This window comes from Malurus melanocephalus, unplaced genomic scaffold, assembly GCF_030028575.1.
Source record: "Malurus melanocephalus ecotype Western Australia unplaced genomic scaffold, MMel_1.1 scaffold_118, whole genome shotgun sequence".
NCBI lineage: Eukaryota > Metazoa > Chordata > Aves > Passeriformes > Maluridae > Malurus > Malurus melanocephalus.
In genome coordinates, this window is record NW_026623350.1 from 181,312 (window position 1) to 200,194 (window position 18,883).

Consider the following 18,883-nt stretch of genomic DNA (forward strand, 5'->3'; position numbering starts at 1 on the left):
CAAAAACTTCCTTAGGATTTTCTGATTCCAAAATTCAAATTCTTCCTCTGTGATGATTTTAAGTAACCAACTGCTCTAAAACAAGAGAAACCTTTCAACAACAAAGGTATGTTACAAATTAAAGCTACTTATTCTTAAGCTGCGGTTATTACAGACAGAAATGCTGTCCTTCTATAAGTTAAAGGTATTTAGATGTCCTGGCCACAAGSAATGATGGTGGGCTGAACATAAACCTGTCATTTACATGTCCTGATCAATCAGTTCTTTGGGATAGGGCTTGTTTCACCTACTTTATTTGTTAATAACATGGTTTTTTTATACCAGATCTGGTTGTATGAACTTCATTTACAGACAACCCATAGAACAAAGCGGTTTCTAGATCAAAATACACCTGACTTCATGATGAGACATGTTTGGCTCTTTAAGCTCTTGCTTTCTGTCATAGCMTATGGAAGGAAGCTCAGAAACAGACAGGAAGACAGTCAAAATCTAAATTTGATTGCATGAATCCCACTTTCTCTCTACAAAAAGCTGAATGCACTATGAACTACTTTTAGATGTGTAACTGAATAAAATTCTTCAAGGTCATAGTTTTCTAGATGAAGCACATACGCACCATGAACTATTTCCCAATGTTACCCCAAACAAAATTTTAAGTAGAAGTTTTTTTCTTCATGGGAAGTGTTATATCTCAAATACAAGTAAATTTTTTAGTTTATACCTATAGTCTAGCCCTAGTACATTAAATTTGGATTATAAAGAGCAAAAAAGAAAAAATAACTAATTACCTTCACTATCAATATCATCATTCAAAGGAAAAACACTGTCCACTAATGGGTCAGGTATGAAATTCCAATCATCATTTCTATCCACTCCATCTTCAGAGAAGTTTAGATCAGAGGAGGTTCTTGATCTGTCCTCTGAAATATTCTTCATTTGGAATTTGAGCACCATCCTTGCCAGTGCAGAACCTGCATCTGTARGGACAAGAAATGCAAAAGACAAAATAATCTCCAAGAAATCAAAATAGCTTAAAAAAAAGAGCAGAAATTACTTGATTTATTTTCAAGTTTTGCCAAACTTTCTATAGCCAGCTGAATGCTATGTAGAGATCCTCAACTGAAAGTCTTAATCTAAAACACTTTCATACTACCATCGAAAGATATTGAAACATTTTGTATAGCAATTTCTATATATACTCACTTGGTTTTCTTGTTTGAGTAAGTTTATCTGGGAACAAAGGAATGAGCCAGGAAGGTTCTAGTCTGCCAAAACCAAATCCTCCAAGACATATACTGCTGTTGGTGACATCAAGGCTAAGCTTCTTTAAGAGCAGGCTGATGATTTGGCTGTCTCCCCTCTTTATACTGATGGTCAAAGCACTTCGGACATCCTGCTCCCGAGCACCATTGGCTAAYAGCAATTCCACCAATTTAGGATTATTTCCTTTCTCACAAACCTAATAGAGAAAAGAAAGTAAAACAAACCAAGAATGTGAAGCATTCAAGAACAGCACAGGCTGCATTAAGAGGCTTGTCTCAAATCCAGACTGACTTTATTTTAAGAATTTGTCTCTTTCTCAATTATGCAAYTCCTTACTCTTTGGAGCATATGTCTGCCTAAGGTGTCTGAGAACCAACTCCCATTTTCATGAAGACTTTGCCCAAAATGTAGTAAATGCTTGAGTTCTGCAATTGTAATTTTTGTCATAAATGCACACAATTTTCACACAGAAATGAATAGTGATTTATCTAGTTTGGTTATTGTATGRGGTCTATGGCAACTGCATTTATTTATCTGTTTAGTGGAAAATAGACCCTTAGGGGTTATTCTGCCATATCACCTGGATATTTAATGAACACGCATCAACAGTRAGTCTCATCAAGCCTTGCCTAATGATGGCAAGCTCAGGTCTACTGGCTTTAACTACATGAAAGGAGGGTGTAGCCAGGTGGAGATTGGCCACTTCTCCCAGGCAACCAKTGACAGAAGAGGAAATGGCTTCAAGTTGCTCCAGGGGAGGGTCAGGTTGGACATCACGAAGAATTTCTTCACTGATACAGTGGTTAAGCATTGGCACAGGCTGTCCAGGGAAGTGGTGGAGTCACCCTCCCTGGAAGTGTTCAAGAAATAACTAGATGTGGCACTTAGTGCTATGGCTTGGTTGACAAGGTGGTGTTCAGACAAAGTTTGGACTTGACTGTTATGGAGGTCTTTTCCAACCTTAATATTTCTATGATTCAGTCRGCTCCTCCCAGTCTCCAAGCCCACATTGGTACACAGACCAGTGTTGATTGTAAATACTAAAAATACTTTCTAGAAATACTTCCAGTTACTTCAATATGCCCACTATGGTTTGCTAACATTGATTTGCCCACCTCACACTGGATGGCTGRTTCCAAACCCAGCTGTGCTTCAGCACCCAGACCTGGTGCAGAATTGAACACTTCCTAATTCCCTTCAGGGACTATTGGTAGGGTCCTCTCAAACTGTTTAAAACTTTGACACTAAACCAAAATAAAGAAGTGCTTCTGTGCATCATTTCATAAAAAAAAAAAATTAAAGGTAACCACATTTAGCAAGAAGTACTTGAGGGCATGTGGGAGCAGCCTTTCAATTCTATGTGTTCTGCCAAATAAATATTTACATGACAATAGATAGTAACCCAAAAGCATAATTTTTTAAGCAATAAAATTATATGAATATTTCCATGTATTACCTGGTAGATCAAAGAGTTTGTCTTTGTCTTCTTATTAATATCAGCTCCCAGCAGAAGTAAACATTCAGCCATAATACTATTGTACTCCATACATGCCTTTTCCAGCATCATATTTTTTAAATCATCATTTTCAGCTATTTTAGCAAAACATTTACAACACAGGCTTTGAAACTGAAAGAGAAGGCAAACAATAGAAGTTAGGACAAAAAAAAAAATCACCACCATTTTTCAGCTATGGTATTGTTAAAGAAAGAAGATACCTGTTGATCTCGCTGGTCAGTGAAACACATAGACATCTGGTAGAAAATGACTGTGTCAAATGATTCATTTACCAGCAGCTTTGCAAAGCAAGGTGACAAACCAAGAATRGTCAAGATGGCATGAAATCCCTGAAAACACAATGAACACATTGAAAGAAGTAGTGTTAAAAAGCATCACTTTTAAACAGGTCATGCAGCAAAATCAAATTTCAACCAAAAGATTCATGCTTTAATTTTTTTGCCTTACTTTTAAACATGCAATGGTTCACAAATAGAGAAGGCAAAAATACAGGTGTCTCTGTGCTTATATAGGTGTAGTTTCATGCTTGTTTAGCTGACCCACTTAATCAGATATTAACTGACACTTTGAAAAGCCAAATATGCACCATAACATCTGACAACACCCTGCCTGGCAGTGACAAATGTACTTGTGATTTCCCAAACGAGTAAAGAGGAAACAATCTCCTTCTAAGTATATGGAATGAAGATACATTTCCTGTTCYAGTGTGCTGCTCTGTAATCCCTGAATTTGAACAGAACACATAGGCTAAATGAAAAATTACCAGATGTATCTAAAAACTAAGAAGAAATACAAAATTACCTTACGATTCTTCAAGTAAAGTTCACCTAGAAGGGTGAACTGGGTAAATTATGGACTCTTTGTCCAAACCTAATTGAAACTAAACCACTTAAAGTGACTTCCTTATTCCAGCACATTATTTTTATTTCTCTCTATATTGGTTGCTAAGCTAAATGTAGAAAGGCGGGGGGAAAACAGCAGCAAAGAAGGGAGGCTGGATGTGTGTTAATTTTCATACTCATCTGAAAGAGAAATATAGAAATATATAGAAGAATATTCTTTTCTCACAGAAAGCTAATGTCAAAAGCAAGCTCTATTCTGCTAGAAAAATGAAACTGGTAACTAACAAGGAAAACTTATGAATCAGAGGAAACAGAACTTTCACACAAGGCCTAAATGTGTGTTTATAGACAAAGAACTCTCCTCCATACAAGATATGGGTCCAAAGTCTGACAGTATTCCAGGAATATCCTTTCTTAAATACAKCATTCTTACACTAAGTTTATTCCTGGCAACAAGGCTGGGAACTAAGTTATCTTCTGTGACTTCTCAAAGAAGGGCAGTAAATGCTGTAACRATGGTTACTTCATGAAATGGTTACAGATTGACAGAAGAATGGATCATGACTGAGAAATTAGCTCAATTTCGCARATCTCACAAGTTATAGATAAACATTTAACCCATGCTTACATACTCTGGATTGAATATATGCCTCCAAGAAAATCATCTCTAGATGTCTCAATTTAATTACAAAGGTTTATACTCATTTAATAATTTCAATAAAATCAAAATGAAGTAAAATAASGATTTATACTTCAAATATAACTATATTAAAATAATTTTCTAAGGTTTTGAGTTTTGTTTTCATCTTTGTACAGGGAAATGACACATACATGCATCTGGATTTCAGTGACTTCTTTAAATCGTCGCAGAGTAGAAACCAGAACTGCTGACAGGACATGCATAGTTGCAATACACAAACCCTTTCTTGTAATCAAAGAGCGTAGAAGACTCAAACCCAAACACTGTATGTCTAGAAGAAAAATAAATATTATTCAGGTGCTGATAATTCAGACATTCTGCGTGGAAAAAAACCATGATTTAAGTAATCTTTTAGTAACATTCCAGAAAGTTATTTGTACAAGCTATTACAGGGCCAGGCATAACTACAACATAGGTGAATCTGAGGACAATGCAGGACTGCAGACTTTTCTTGCCAAGCAATCTACATCACATCCAGCACCACAGAGAGCAACTGATCTGTTACAGACCCTAAAACACCTTCCCTACCTTGTTCATCTGGATACATCTGGAGGGTGTGAAGCACAGTGTCAGTAGCTCCTTGCTGGGTTAAAATTTCTAGTGCACCAGTGCACTCAGCTACAGAACCAAGTAGTTTTAATCCACACTTCTGAATGCTAGGATTTCCAATAAACTAATGGAGAAAGGAAGATAAAATTAGATCAAGATTGTTCTGCTCATAATGGCAACAGAAGAGCTGCTTGTTCTTAAAGCTGTTCTGTAACAAGTGAATGTTGTTCTTCAGTATGTGAAATTACAGCTGATGTGACAATATGGAACAACAATCACAATTTCAAAAAGATTTCCTTATCAATCATCAGTTTCAGCTGCTTATAACTTCCCCAGGTTTTCACTTTTGATTCTGAAAATATTCTCTAGCTACTTTTCTGATAAAGAATGGGATTTTTTACTCTCAAATTCTCATTGATAAGCTTACAGCCTTTTTCTAGGTCAAGCAGAGGGAGAAAATGTACTTCCTTTGTGGTTAAAAAGGAAAAAAATTGTGGTGGTTTGATTTTTTTTTTTTTTTTTGAGAACTGGAACAATGAACATGCCGGCAACTGAAAAAATATAAAAAGAAAAAGATATGAAGCAACATACTTATCTCACCACACCTCATCAAGACTTTAAAACCTTTGTTCAGTCTTCTAGAAATTCAATATGTTATTTGTGATGGTTTTTTCCCAATTTTCTCCCCCTTTTAGATGGAAGGAACCTAGAGGAGGCCTAGATCTGAGAGTGTCACAGCCACCACAGTGACTTGCAAATCTGCAAAATTATTTCAGTGGAGTCATGCCCACCTTCCTCCTTATTCTGTATCTAATTTTTAATTAAATGKCACGATTTCTAGCCCTTCTGGCTGATACTGTAGTGCCCCAAACCACAAACCAGCTGTGTTTGAAAATGCAGTCACAATGATCACAAAACACTGAAGAACTTCTGAAGCCAAAATTATTTTATCTCCTTTGTTAACCCCTACATCTGATACTTTCAGTCAAGATGTCCTTTAGACACTCTAGAACTATTTACTGGTACTTGCTCTGACTTCTGTAATAAATGTAAGAGACATACATTTCCTTGACTGAATCTGATTGGCAAGCTTAAAATTCCCGAGAGAGACTTCTAAAAAATAACTAATTGCTACATTTTGACTGTGATCATGTGAACCTTGAAAACCTCATAGAGACTGGATTCTTCAGAAGGCCATGAAGTTAAACCTTCCAGACCACTAGGATTTAAGGTTAATTTGCTGTGTGAAGTTCCCAGTGTTTCCTTTACATAGACTGAGTCTGCTTCAGCCTTTCATTTTTTAGCTTCCTTAAAGACACTGTGATCATTTCTGTTTTACAGGGGCTGAAAAAAGTCGAACAGTGAAAATAATGGAGACAACTGAGTTGTCCACTCAGTTCTATGCATAGCTGTGGTGTAGGCATGAGGACACGTTTCACTAGCCTTTWAAAAAAAAARAAGAAATCACAAATAAACTGTATCCTTGAAAAAAAAAATCAGCTTTTTAAAAATAAATATCCTTTGGAGTTACTGTATAAAGAATCATCTAATACACTTCAGAAAAGAAAGTAAGAAGAAACCCTAAAAGATTAATAAAGCTCCTGAGTTAAGATTAATTCCATCAAATCAATAGGAAAATCAGTGTAGAACTAAAATTTACAAARGATTCACCGTTGCAAGTGTAAAATAATGACAAAATATGTCAGAATAAAGCTTTAACCATACCCTGTTTAAAGCGTTAAGCACCAATGAGTGAGTTCCCTCTAACAGACACTGGCTTTTAATGACTTTTACAGTAAGTGCAAAAGCAGCATCTCCCACATCTCTGGAAGAACCATTTTGGTGTCCATTCTTTGTATCTGCAACAACAGAAAACAACCTTCCTCAGAACAGCAGAATCCATATTCTCCCCACTGTTAACCCGACAATCCAATCTAACAATMAAATGAACACTGAGGTGACTCAGCGTATTTCAGATCTTGTGATCTTTTCAGAACACTGTATTGCACAGACTGGAGTCTCTCCAGGTTTACATTGTGATGTGAGTACATTGTGCTTGAAAGGAAAATTTCACCACGTATTTGCTCACTGCTTACCCTGAAAATACAAAATCGTGCCAAAGAATTTGTTCTAAAGTACATTGCAATATATTACTTTTTTGAGCTATGGAGTTTCCTGGTGTTCCTGATACCCACTTCAGAATGCCTCTTCCTTCTGGTAAGGAGACACTATAGAGAAGCTACAAACTATTTGTTCTTGCTCACTTGGCACCACATCATAGGACAAATTTTACACACAGATGACATTAAGTGGAATGTGAGCACATATAAAAAAAACAGAAGAAGGTCTTTCAGATTTACCTCTCTTGTAGCTTTTGGCACTTGTGGTCAAGTGACACTACAGAAAATACTCAGAGATCCTTTCAAAATCACGTCAGCATTCATGTTTGTTGTGATTACTATTTTTCCCATGAATTATTTTTTTATTCCCTAATTAACCTGCAAGTTCCAACATACATTTGGCACACTCTTTGTTTGATTACACTTTAGRAGGGCCTCAATTCCAGGACATTGACAAGTAAAGCACCTTGTCTCCATGTTAGAATACATGAATCAAGTCTTACTCCAACTGTACATTTGAAAGGACGAAAGTGTTAGGATTATAACTCAAATAATAGAAGGAAACTGAAAACCTGCAATCAGTCTGCATATTGCCCACGTTACCATTTTCAGAGTTATTGGTTTTGTAAATGTTCAACTAAAACTGCCGAGAAATACTTGCAAAAAGTTGTTCCCCCCCAAAAAAATCAGTACCCCATATCTGTACTCTTTCACTTAGTATCAGAGGAAAAAAGCACGATATATAGCTGTACACTGATAAAAAGAGTTAACTTTTTTTTCAAATTCTACTAAAGGTATAAAACTAACAAAGAACACTATTTCCTTCTCTGGATTGAGAATAAAAATGGGTTTTTTGGAAAGGTTTCTCCTTTTTGATAGACAGTAGTATATAATGGTATATTTTACATTTTTAGATATAAAGTTTTTATGTTCCTTCCAAGACATACTATCAAACCAACTTCACTTCGTGGAACGACAATGCTCATTATATGGTTTGCTCTCACTTAAAGGGGATTGATGATGAAAGCCACAGTCACAGTGATAGCTCCACACTCATTCCCTGAATTCCTTAGAAGTAATGGAGCTAACTCTTCACTGATGAAATCAAGGGGAAATCAGCAGTGATAATTCTGGTCTGTTACCTTCAATATCTCAAATATTTTCTCCCATATTTTATGATCCTAAAGACTKACAGCTGTTCTCTGCTATGTTCAGAACTTCAATAATTTTTTGCAGTCTCATTAAAGGCTGTCTCATTAGATAAGAAAAATTAAAATGCAGCTATCTGATTCTGTTCTCTGATTTGGCGTATGATTTTGGATAACTTACCAGGCATCATGAAGTGTAAAAGGACTCGAAGTGCTTCCAGTTGTACAGAGAGTGATTTTTCATGTTTTCTCATGGCTTTTACAACTTCTGATACTGCAACTGTCATCACATCCAGATGAGGGAAACTGAAAATATTGTTTATTAAATAAATAAGAAATAAAGCTTTTCTAAATTTGATATATATTTGCTTCCTTAATTAACACTGTGTGATAACCCTTTAGAACACTGTAAATCTGAAACATAAATGAAACTGTGGTACTTATCTTCATCATAGCAAATTATTTTCATGCCATTCCATTAATTCAGTCTATGTAAATAATTCCATCCTAGTTAATACAAAAGYAATATTAACAAAACGCTATTTTAATAATCAGAGGTAATTTTGTGGGAAATTTCTTGTCTCTCAATGGAATTCAGTGTGGCTAACAGGTGGGGAGACCATCCTGTTTATTACCCAGCAATTGTCTATTCAAATCTCTCTGCTYAAGAGCCATGACTACACCTACACACACCACCTTGCCATTTGATTAAGGGTCTTACAAAATTCCATGTCTTAAACAGGGCTGTCAATCTGTGGTCAATTTTACTATCAGTCAATTTAAATGTTATCACTTACAGCACAGAATCTCACAACCCTTCACCTTGGAAGTGAACATGCATTTCTAATTGTATTACCTTCCTTCGAAAACATGATTCAGAATCCGGCAGGCACTTTCAACCACTTCAGGAGAATGTGGATGTTTCCTCATTATATCCAAAACATTCATATGTATGCCTTTTGTCAAAAGTGTCTTCCTAATATTTACTACAACACAAAATAGCAAGCATCCTGTAAGTAAATCTTCCTTTCTGTATAGTTCTCAAAAACAACTTTTTTTTCCCTTCTCCTTTCTTTTTTCCAATGTCTTCACCTCACCACATAGACATAATAGTACAAATCTGAATGGGAAAYAATTTGATCTGAAGCTGACTTCTGTTTGCATAGCTTAATCAAACACATTATAATTTCTGACTGTCTAGTAAGTTTCYATACATCTGCTACTTCTACTTATGTAAAGTTAACATATGGGAAGGAGAACATATAGCCTTACTTGTATTTTCAAAAACAAAGAATAAACCTTTTCCTTGTAATTGCACTCTGTGACCATGTAGGAAAGCTAGAACCTAAAACTTTAAAAAAACTCTTACTTCCAAAATGAAACTACAAAAATGAAATTACATTTATTCATTCTATTTACTTCGTTAATTTGTTTTTTTGTGAATTCAAATATGCAAACATGTGTTGTAGTTATAACTGTAACTAACACAAGTCAGAACACTACAAAAATTATCACAGTAATACGACAACCCTTGTAATTCTCAGTTCAGTACATCCATCTCAGATGGCTAGTTCAAGCAGTATTGCATTGTGCCAGAAGGATTTACTAAGCTTCTTTATGTCTATCATTTCTGCTGCAAACACATTCATTTATGGGGGGCGGGGGATTTAAAAAAAGAAGAAAAACTTGCTTTAGATTTCCAAAAGGAATCAGAAGCCACTTGTCAGTAACATGTTACAAAACTACCTAGTATATGACAATAGTATGCATACATTTATGAGATCTGTTTCTCAGTATAGATACATATTGATCTCATAAATAATTATAAAACCTTTTCTCTGTTAGGTTTTATGTACTTGGATGGCTCAATAAACTGGTGATAAAACAATGCTTTCTCACCTAGAGAATGGTAATTAACTGCTAGGCTTTTCTTCCTATCTAGCCAGTGGTTTTCAATGTGCAGTCTGCAAACCACTTGAGGTCCATAACAATTTCAAAGGATTCTGTGAAAGTTATCTAATAAAAGCAGGCCAATTGTCAGTAGGCTTAAATACTCTACTCAGGGGTCCACATCTCCACTGAAAAATTTTGAGGGGGTCTGCAAATTGAAAAAAGTTAGGAAACCATGTTAGGGACATGATCAGGAGTAAAGCAATCTTGAAAACTGTCATGCACATGCTTAAGTTTCTACACAATTTGATCCACTGAAGTCAACACGACTGCTCTAATCTGTGTTAAGCAAGAAAGTGGTATTTGCTGGGCTGTATTCATTACTCAYGTGATTTTTCAACTAATGCCGCTCTTGACGAAATTCAAACACGTKATAAATATTTAAACAAGCACACAAAGAGAGCACACTCTTTTCATGTCTCCTGCTCCAAAAAGTAGCAATTGCAACACATAAACTGGCAGAGAGCTCTTTATTTCCACATATTTTTTGATACTAGCCAACTTTCTCAAAGTAAGGAATGAACTTCCTACTTATCACAACAGAATAATATTCGAATCACAGGGAGTTATTGTATTCATTCAACAGTACACCGAATTCTCTTTTATACGTTTTAAATAAATTTCTGCTGAATGGGAAAGTAAAGATAATTGAAGTCCCTTACCATTTTGTTGTGACAAAATTGCCAAGGTACTAGCAGCTGCCTGAAACACTTCTTTTGAAGAGGAGTGCATCAGCATGGAGAGCATCACTGCTCTGTCTATTGGGAACCTTGCAGAGAGAAACAAATCACTGCACATTGACTGTATTACAGTAGTTCCTTCATAATTGCAGTTCAGTTTCATAAAAAGGTATTATGTAATGAAAATTTCATATGATTGCTCTTGGTTTCTAATGTTTCCAGAGCAACAGCTGACAGAAAACCATTTGTAACCTATGCAACTTTGTCTAGTCTGAATCTCACTGAATTCCCTTGGAACCATGCTTTCCAAGTGACCTGAGGTCTAGAAAGTAGTACAAACAGGTTTACAAAAATTGAGTGACTAAAATTTTAAGGAACTCTGAAAAATAGCTTCAGCAAAATGGAAATTTGTGTCATATCACTAGATTCTCCCCAGTGAGGCACCATCCTCTCTACAAGGCCTTTTCATATTATCTGTGGGAAAATGAGCACTGCTTTTCCATACTCCTTACATGCTARATATCTTAATTTGTCTGTATTCCCAATTCTTGCATTTTTGATTTTGTTGCAACTAAAAACAAAATCCCTTATGAACTGTAAAAATTAGTTCTAGCAGGCTGTGTTTTGACCCTTTATTAAAATACTAGCAAATTTTCCTGAGTCAAGGTTAGCACACTTACGAAGAAATTTTCCCATAATGCAATCATAATGCATTTCATATTGTATTATAAAACTAAAAATAATTGAAAAACAAAATGTCAAATGGCCTAATAATAGGCACTCATTTTTTYCATTTCCAAAAATCCAGTTTAAGATAACACTGACTGATTATCTCCATCTCCAATCTTCTCATGAAGGTTGCGTTGATACAGAAACAGATTTTTCAAAGCCCAGCACGCAGCCTCCTAAATATAAACCAAGACAATAAGATTAAGAAAATAAACCTTTAGAAGATTAAAAGTATATGAAAAACTTCAATATTTTGACTGCTTTTCAGTCCAAAAAAGAGGCACAAGGTGCTTTATGTAGAAATAGAACAAAATGTACACTGTCTRGGATAGGCCCGAGTCACAAACATGTGACAGTCTCATTATTTGCTTTACATTTTGGTATCTGTTTTAGGGCAAGATTAATTCTTCTACTGATGGGCCTTTGTTTGGCTGTTGGATACAGAGGATGTATGTAAACAACAATCTTTGAATGGCCCAAGTTTCAGATAAGAAGCCTCACCTTAACTACCTACACTGGATCCAAAGAAGTAATTAAAACCTCTTGAGATGAACAAAGATAAGAAAGGCAAGGTTTACTCTAAATCTAATCCAGAMCTTAAGGCCTTTTTTTTGTCTGAGGTTATATATGAGAAAAGCATGTTGCTAAACATTTTATTTAATACATTATACAGTTTTTCTGTATTTCCATCATCCAGAAATTCTCACCAGCACATCTGTATTTTTTCGGTGCAGTTCTAATGCTCTGTAACATGCTTCCAACCAGCATAATTTTTCTTCCTCTTCTTCTTTTCTTTCCTCTAAGTCCCGGTTTAAGAATATTGTTTCAGCTTGAAATATAAAATATTTACAATAAATTCCTACCGTGAAAAGAAAACACCTATATCTTAACTTTTCTGTAGTCATGGAGGCACTCACACTGGTGATGTGTGAAACTCAGTCRGAAGATAAGTCTTTTCAGAGAAGGGAGAAGTCTTTTGACATATATTCTAAGACTGATTTGAAAAATATCTTCAAGGATATAAAGGAAGTAAAAAAACTGAAGTTTAGTGTAGTAAATGAGTCACATAGATACAGATCAGTTTAGGTTTTGGCTCTGAAAAGACCTGCATGTACCTCTTTTTGTTGTGCATTTACACACAAAATACCACAGACATAAACTATAACCGTAAATCATTTGCATGGAACCACTTATTACAGAGCCATCTACACTCTGAAGCGATGTCATTAAAAAACAAAATGCAAATTGCAGTTGCTAAGAGAGAAATATCTGGTCCCAGAAAGTGCAACAGAATTTGAAATATGCAATTTTTTACCTGTTGATTTTTCAGCAATTAAGGGGGAAAAAAAGATACTAACACTGAGGATAATATCTGAGGCAAAATGGAATATGTACTGATTTCTAATCTTTGCTATTTTGGGCACTCTTGAACAGCATTTCTACTGACTTTTATATGGAACAATTCCTCAAAGACAAAGAAGGTCATATTCTTAGCTTTTTGCCACTAGCAAACTGATTTCTGTCTGAACTGCAGTCAAAGAAAAGTTTAAAATTTTTAATTGATTTCAGAACTCAAGTACTTGCATTGATTTTGTGTTGCTGTGAACTGCCACAATACGAGTGCTCTCATACCTGGCAAATACAACATCCAATCAGCGTTGTTATCACTGGATGCTTTATGTTAAGTAGGAATTATTCAATATTTATCTGTGAATAAAGTTTGTTCTATTCAGATCTGTCAACATAAATTACCAGCTCTGAACACTGTGCAGATGTTGGCCATATGATATGAACACAGCCTTATCACAGTGAAACAGCAAAATAATCATCCAGCTTTGTTGAAGCTGTTCTGCCTGAGGCTTTTGTGTTAAAGAAATGGAGTCTGAAATTATTACAGGAATTTACGAGAAAGAAAAAATTAACAAGAAGATAGAGATTTACTCACTTAGAAGAGCTAAACAACTGAGAGCTGCAGCTTGTAACTTTGCATTTTCAGGATATGTTGTAACAGCCTTCACAATGACTTCTGGAACCTTATGTAATACAAGGATATTGAAAAAATTTCCTGAAAACAGACAAGACATCAAATCAATATAAAYACATATCTAGAGCTTTACATACATTTAACTTAAATTTCTCAGCACACAATGCACAAACTTAGTAGCAAACATTGGTTTTYTTATTACAGGGCTTGACACAACAACATTTTATTTGTGGAAAGAAGAGGATAAAAAACATTTGGGATCCACATGATCTACATTATCTGTGGGCTTTTTTTAATTTTTTTTTTTTTACAGAAAACAGAGTTTTAATGCAAAATGAAACACACACTGTCATCAAAATAAGAAAAATACAGTTGGTGTATCACTTGCAGACTTMCTGCCAGGAAGCAAACACAGTTCTGGTCCTAAGTTCCTGCAATGATTTGATTTATTCTGTGACACAAGTAATTTAACCCTGGTTTACTCTCCGGTTTGGCCTCCTCATTAAACAGATCAAGGCCAACATTATAAATATAGAAYAGATACCTTCTAGAATAGAAGAAAGCACTACCTTTTGATGACAAACATATTTAAAGCATAACAATTATTATAAACTGTACAATATTCAACAATATAGGTTAAATATAAGGCAATCTCCAAAAAGCAAGCAAATTCAAATAACCTCCTTGCTTGTCATAAAAATCTATATCATGCACGAAATAATAGAGTAACACTCACTCAAATATGGTTTGATAGCTATAATTTAAATTTTGATATTCAATTTTGTTTAAATCTTGATTAGAAAAAAGAGAATCAGAGTAGCAATGTGAAAGATCAGTAGCATTGTCATGTTAGATCAGCATTGCTGTTTCTTAATGTACTTTAATGGAAAAGGCACATTTGTGTAAATGCATTACTTAYCTAAAAAAATTAATAATCTTAGGCTACATGATGAGTAATTCTGTTGGACTTGTGGCTGGCCAAACAAGTATCTGCCAGTTAAAATTCCAAAGACAATCTAGTCTAAAATAGCCTTTACCAGATTAGCAAGAATGCATGATGGTGATTTTGGAAGCTAGTAGATGCTGACTTTACCATTTCACTGCCAGCTAACATGGGTTTAGGAAGAYAGTGTGCATCAAAATAATCTGGGAAGCAATACTGACTATATAAGTGGAAATCTTCCAGATTATTTCTAGGAGCACCTAGCAATTTCACATCTGTTTCCGTAACTGTATGGTGCTGTGGACACCTCTAAAATGGCTCTTTATTAAGATGAGARGCTCAAAGAAAAGTGGCAGAAAAGCCACTCTTCACTGTAGGTCAGCATAAACACATGGCAAACACCTAATTGAAACCAGGCTGGTTGCACTTTAGGCAAGATCAAGGCATGTCAACCAAGTTGCATTGTCCCCACCAGCTGCTTGGTTTCCCTGCCTATGTTCAGTTAGCCTTGCACAGCAAACCAGTCAAGGGTAGCATCATCTATTGCCAAAAAGACCTGCAACTTCCACCTCAGCAGCCACCACATTTTCTTGAMAATAATATCTGGCTTTCTGAAGAGGAATGGGAAGTTGCTCTGGGTCACACTCAACTCTGATCTGTGCTCTCTGTAATATCTGCATGAAGAAGTGGAAATAGATGGTGAAAGGATGGGACCAACTTGATTACGGGTAGTCATGCACTGGTACCAGCATCTGCAGATGCTTCARGCCACCACCTGCAAAAATTGGGAAGTGTAACTCTTGATGAAGAAGAACCAGCCAGGGAGTGAGGGCTGCTCAGGCAGCTGCTAACAGTGGGTTTGTATGCAGCACGGGGAAAACAGTTTTCGTTTGAACTTCCTATTACGTGGTTCTTGGCAACAGCTCAAATGGGTTTGTTATAGTTGCAAGTGTGAGAACAGAGCTGCTAAGAGGCACAACTTTTGCCACTGGCATARCTTCTCTTGATGTTCTCTTGGCACCAACCCATATTAGCCCAGACAACCAAAGCACTTTTGCTCAAGTCAAGGCAATTCCAGAACCCAGCGGTTCATTCACTGCTGCAGCACAGGAGGATCCCAAGACTGGCACCATTACCTTCAGGAATGCAGCACAGGTCTCTGAAGATAAATGCATTGCAAAGAGTTTTACAGAATACTTTTCAACCAATTCTGTAGCACCAGYTGATTCCCACACATTCCGCACTAGCACTTCAGAAAATGAAACCTTTAAGTAATTTTCTCCTTTTCTATAGTAACTTTGTACAGAATTGGACCTACTGATTTTCCATTCTCATATTGGGCTTCTCACCATTTTTTGTCTCATTACTTCACCCTAACTTCAGTTTTTTTATGGCAGCTTCTCATTGGTACTCACATTTAACACATAAGGACACCATACTGACTGTGGCCAGGGTTACCTCAGTATGTTCACATCCTTAGACACAAGGATCTACACACCATCCCAAGGATTAACTGGAATAGCAGTTGCTGCCTCTAACGCTGCCAGTTAACTCCAACTCTTACACAGTCAAAGCTGACTATAAACAACTTTGTGAACTTACCCAATGTAAGCTTGTGCAACAAACAGCAACTCACTTCCTGAACTGTTTCACTATTGGGRAAACTCTTCATCATTTCCACTATAACATTGTAGCAGCGAACATTTCCAGACATGAGCACTTCAACATTGCTGGCTAAAGAATGAAACAGAAACAGAAACAGCTTCTTAAGAGAGAGAGAGAAAAAAATGTTGACTGGATTCTAATTCAKACTTTAGTTAAACAGATTTAACTAGAAAACTGTGAYTAGATTACAGTTTTTRCGTTGCARCTTGGAAGAAATATGACTTTATATGTGCCATAAAAGACATTAATGACTATGAACACTTAGGACTTATTAAATTGAAGTTCAGATTAACGTTTATGGTTTTCTTTCATTCTGTATTAGGTCATGTAATAGAAACCTYCTCCCAAACTAATCTTAGGTACCTTTTTTCTTAAACAGCAGTAACTTCTGGGCTAYGGTAAAATTACTTCTCCAGGAATAKTAAACTTTTTAAACACAGACTGGAACAGTAAGAAGTTTGAGAAACAGGAACTAGATAGCTTGGAGTCTGATGAAATGTGGGCCACTCCAGACTAGTTCTTGTTTAGTGGCCATACATGGGGCCAGCATGGTTCCTATAGAGCCAGACAGGATGTACGAGCAAGGCTTCATCTGTAAACGCTTTTGCAGGAGGCACAGCATAATGCACCTCATGAAAGACATGGAGAGAAGAACCCTGCTCTGTGCTTCCCAAAACTCGTCAGCAGTGACCTGACAAAAGCTGCCTCTGTGTCAACAAGATCAAGTTGCTGTCAAGAAAATGACACAAATCATCAAACACATTTCTCAGGATCTGATTTTGMATAGAACAGGGATTCCTGTTACCAAAACACAAGAGATATTTTCTTCCAGTCTTATTGCAAAACACCTGAGGACACTGTAAGACTACCATGAGCACAGTCCTACCAATGCTSATCATTGCAGCCACCACTGGATGACCAGAGTGGGTATCTGAGCTCAGATTTCTTTCCCCCAGGCCTGGTCACTGAATTTGTATGGGCAGWTTTCCCTTTGTGGAATACTCTTTGYTAAAAATGTTCTTTACTTGCTACCCAAACTCATTGAAGATCTACTTAGTCAATAAATATATCTTACTTTTCAAGTATTAAAAAACAAAAGGGCAGGATCTTGAACTTCAGCCTCTAAAACCATGATAAGCTTCCTTTGTACAACTTAACTCCAAGCAGAAGGAATTATTTTTCTGTTATTGAGGAGAGATTTCTGTTTTAATGGTTAAATATAAAAAATAACCCATTAAAAAAAAAAAAAGTATTTCCCAAAGAAAAGAGGAAGGTGATTTGTCTGGCAACTCCCAACCAGTTCTCACTGATTTTTTGCTATCACATAAAGATTACTTTTTACAATCACAGAAAGTGTGAGCTGATGCACATTGTGGGAGATAATGAATTGAAAATAACTTCTAATAATACACTTACGTGGACCAGCTAAGGAATGTAATGAATAAAGTGCAGGAAGAATCACCTCTTCTTTCTCTGGAAACTCTTTAAATACTTTCAGTATGACCATATGATCTTTGCTTTCAACAAATTCAGTCAGCTGCTCTTCTGGAACTAAATTGAAAGGCAAGATATACAGTATGTTTTRAGGAAATAATTCTTATCCTGGCATATCATAAAAAAGGATAACTTTTTATCAAGCTCCCTTGTATTTGTTTTCTATGTTTCACAGAAATTAAAGTACTCTCCATCCACATCATCTTTCGTGATTATGGCTTCTTTAACTAAAAACTGAGCTACTTTATAAACACCATTTTCCAGAGTTCTGACTTATAAATGCTACCTTGTGAATTAGCACTTTAGAAGCCTTTTACCCTTTTTGACAGAAAGAAACTTCATGCAGTCCAAACCAAGACACAATATAAATGAGGGAAAAGCTAAACATACAATGAAAAAAAAWTACAGAATACCATTTTGCATACTCTGTGATTTTATTTAATTTCTCTCTTTTCTTTATAATGGACTCCTTTCCACAAAGACTAAAGCCATGCTTTAATAATATCTTACCTKAATGGCTTAAGGTTTTTCTATTCCTGGCCCCTGTTACTCATACTGACCTGTGTGGCTGTGCAATGAACCAGATAAGGGAGCTGACCCAGGCTGAGAAAGAACACCTTTAAAATTTCACAAGCAGAATMATTTTCTAAATCTGGTTCAAGAAAAGGGTAGGCAAACATCCACATAACAATAACTGACAAGGTCAGAGCTAGAAAAGAAACAGGCTAGAGAAGCCTAGGAGCTTGTTACACTAGTGCTGCCATCAAGAAGAAGGTATGGAGGTCTGTACCTGGAGCCAAATCTGTGAAAATCTGGCACTTGCCAAAAACATGCACAGAAAACATAAGAAGTTCAGAATTTTGTGGAAACTGGATAGAAAATAGAGCAGGACAAAAGTATTTAGGGAAGTGGAAGAGTGGAAGGAGCAGACAAGGTAATCCAAAGCACACATGGAGGAAAGACTTTAAAAAAGCAATATAAAATGGAGCTGAAAAGAACCAAACTGAATAACTGGAGACTATCTTTGAAGCAAAGGAGTACAGCAGAGTGACAGCATTTCTCAGTATTTATTTTGGATCAAGAAACTCAATTCAAAGCAAGGGCACTACAACAAGGGGACTTCTGGCTGTAATAGGAACAGTTCCTGAAATTTCTGCAAAAATTCAATGCATGGTGACTTCATTTTTTAAAATAAACAGGAATATCATATGGACACATGACCATCTTTTAGCATTGTCAGGGAAAAAGCAGAACCAAGTATTTTCCTAAAGTACAAACATTTTGCTTGCTTTTTAGAACT

The 18,883-nt window shown here is 36.0% G+C and overlaps 1 protein-coding gene across 1 annotated transcript in view; it reads right to left on the bottom strand.

The window, feature by feature from the left end:
* The window catches only part of LRRK2 (leucine rich repeat kinase 2), a 62,654-nt gene that overhangs the window by 34,820 nt on the left and 8,951 nt on the right, over positions 1-18,883 (bottom strand). The window contains exons 6-20 of the mRNA XM_057370045.1: positions 17,506-17,640; positions 16,027-16,158; positions 13,443-13,562; positions 12,205-12,326; positions 11,594-11,673; positions 10,751-10,857; positions 8,995-9,124; positions 8,320-8,444; positions 6,596-6,729; positions 4,850-4,994; positions 4,453-4,592; positions 2,980-3,108; positions 2,720-2,890; positions 1,204-1,459; positions 789-977 (exon numbers count right to left, since the gene is read on the bottom strand). Of these exons, the coding sequence (XP_057226028.1) occupies positions 789-977; positions 1,204-1,459; positions 2,720-2,890; positions 2,980-3,108; positions 4,453-4,592; positions 4,850-4,994; positions 6,596-6,729; positions 8,320-8,444; positions 8,995-9,124; positions 10,751-10,857; positions 11,594-11,673; positions 12,205-12,326; positions 13,443-13,562; positions 16,027-16,158; positions 17,506-17,640 (2,115 nt within the window). The remainder of the gene's footprint in view (positions 1-788; positions 978-1,203; positions 1,460-2,719; positions 2,891-2,979; positions 3,109-4,452; positions 4,593-4,849; positions 4,995-6,595; positions 6,730-8,319; positions 8,445-8,994; positions 9,125-10,750; positions 10,858-11,593; positions 11,674-12,204; positions 12,327-13,442; positions 13,563-16,026; positions 16,159-17,505; positions 17,641-18,883) is intronic.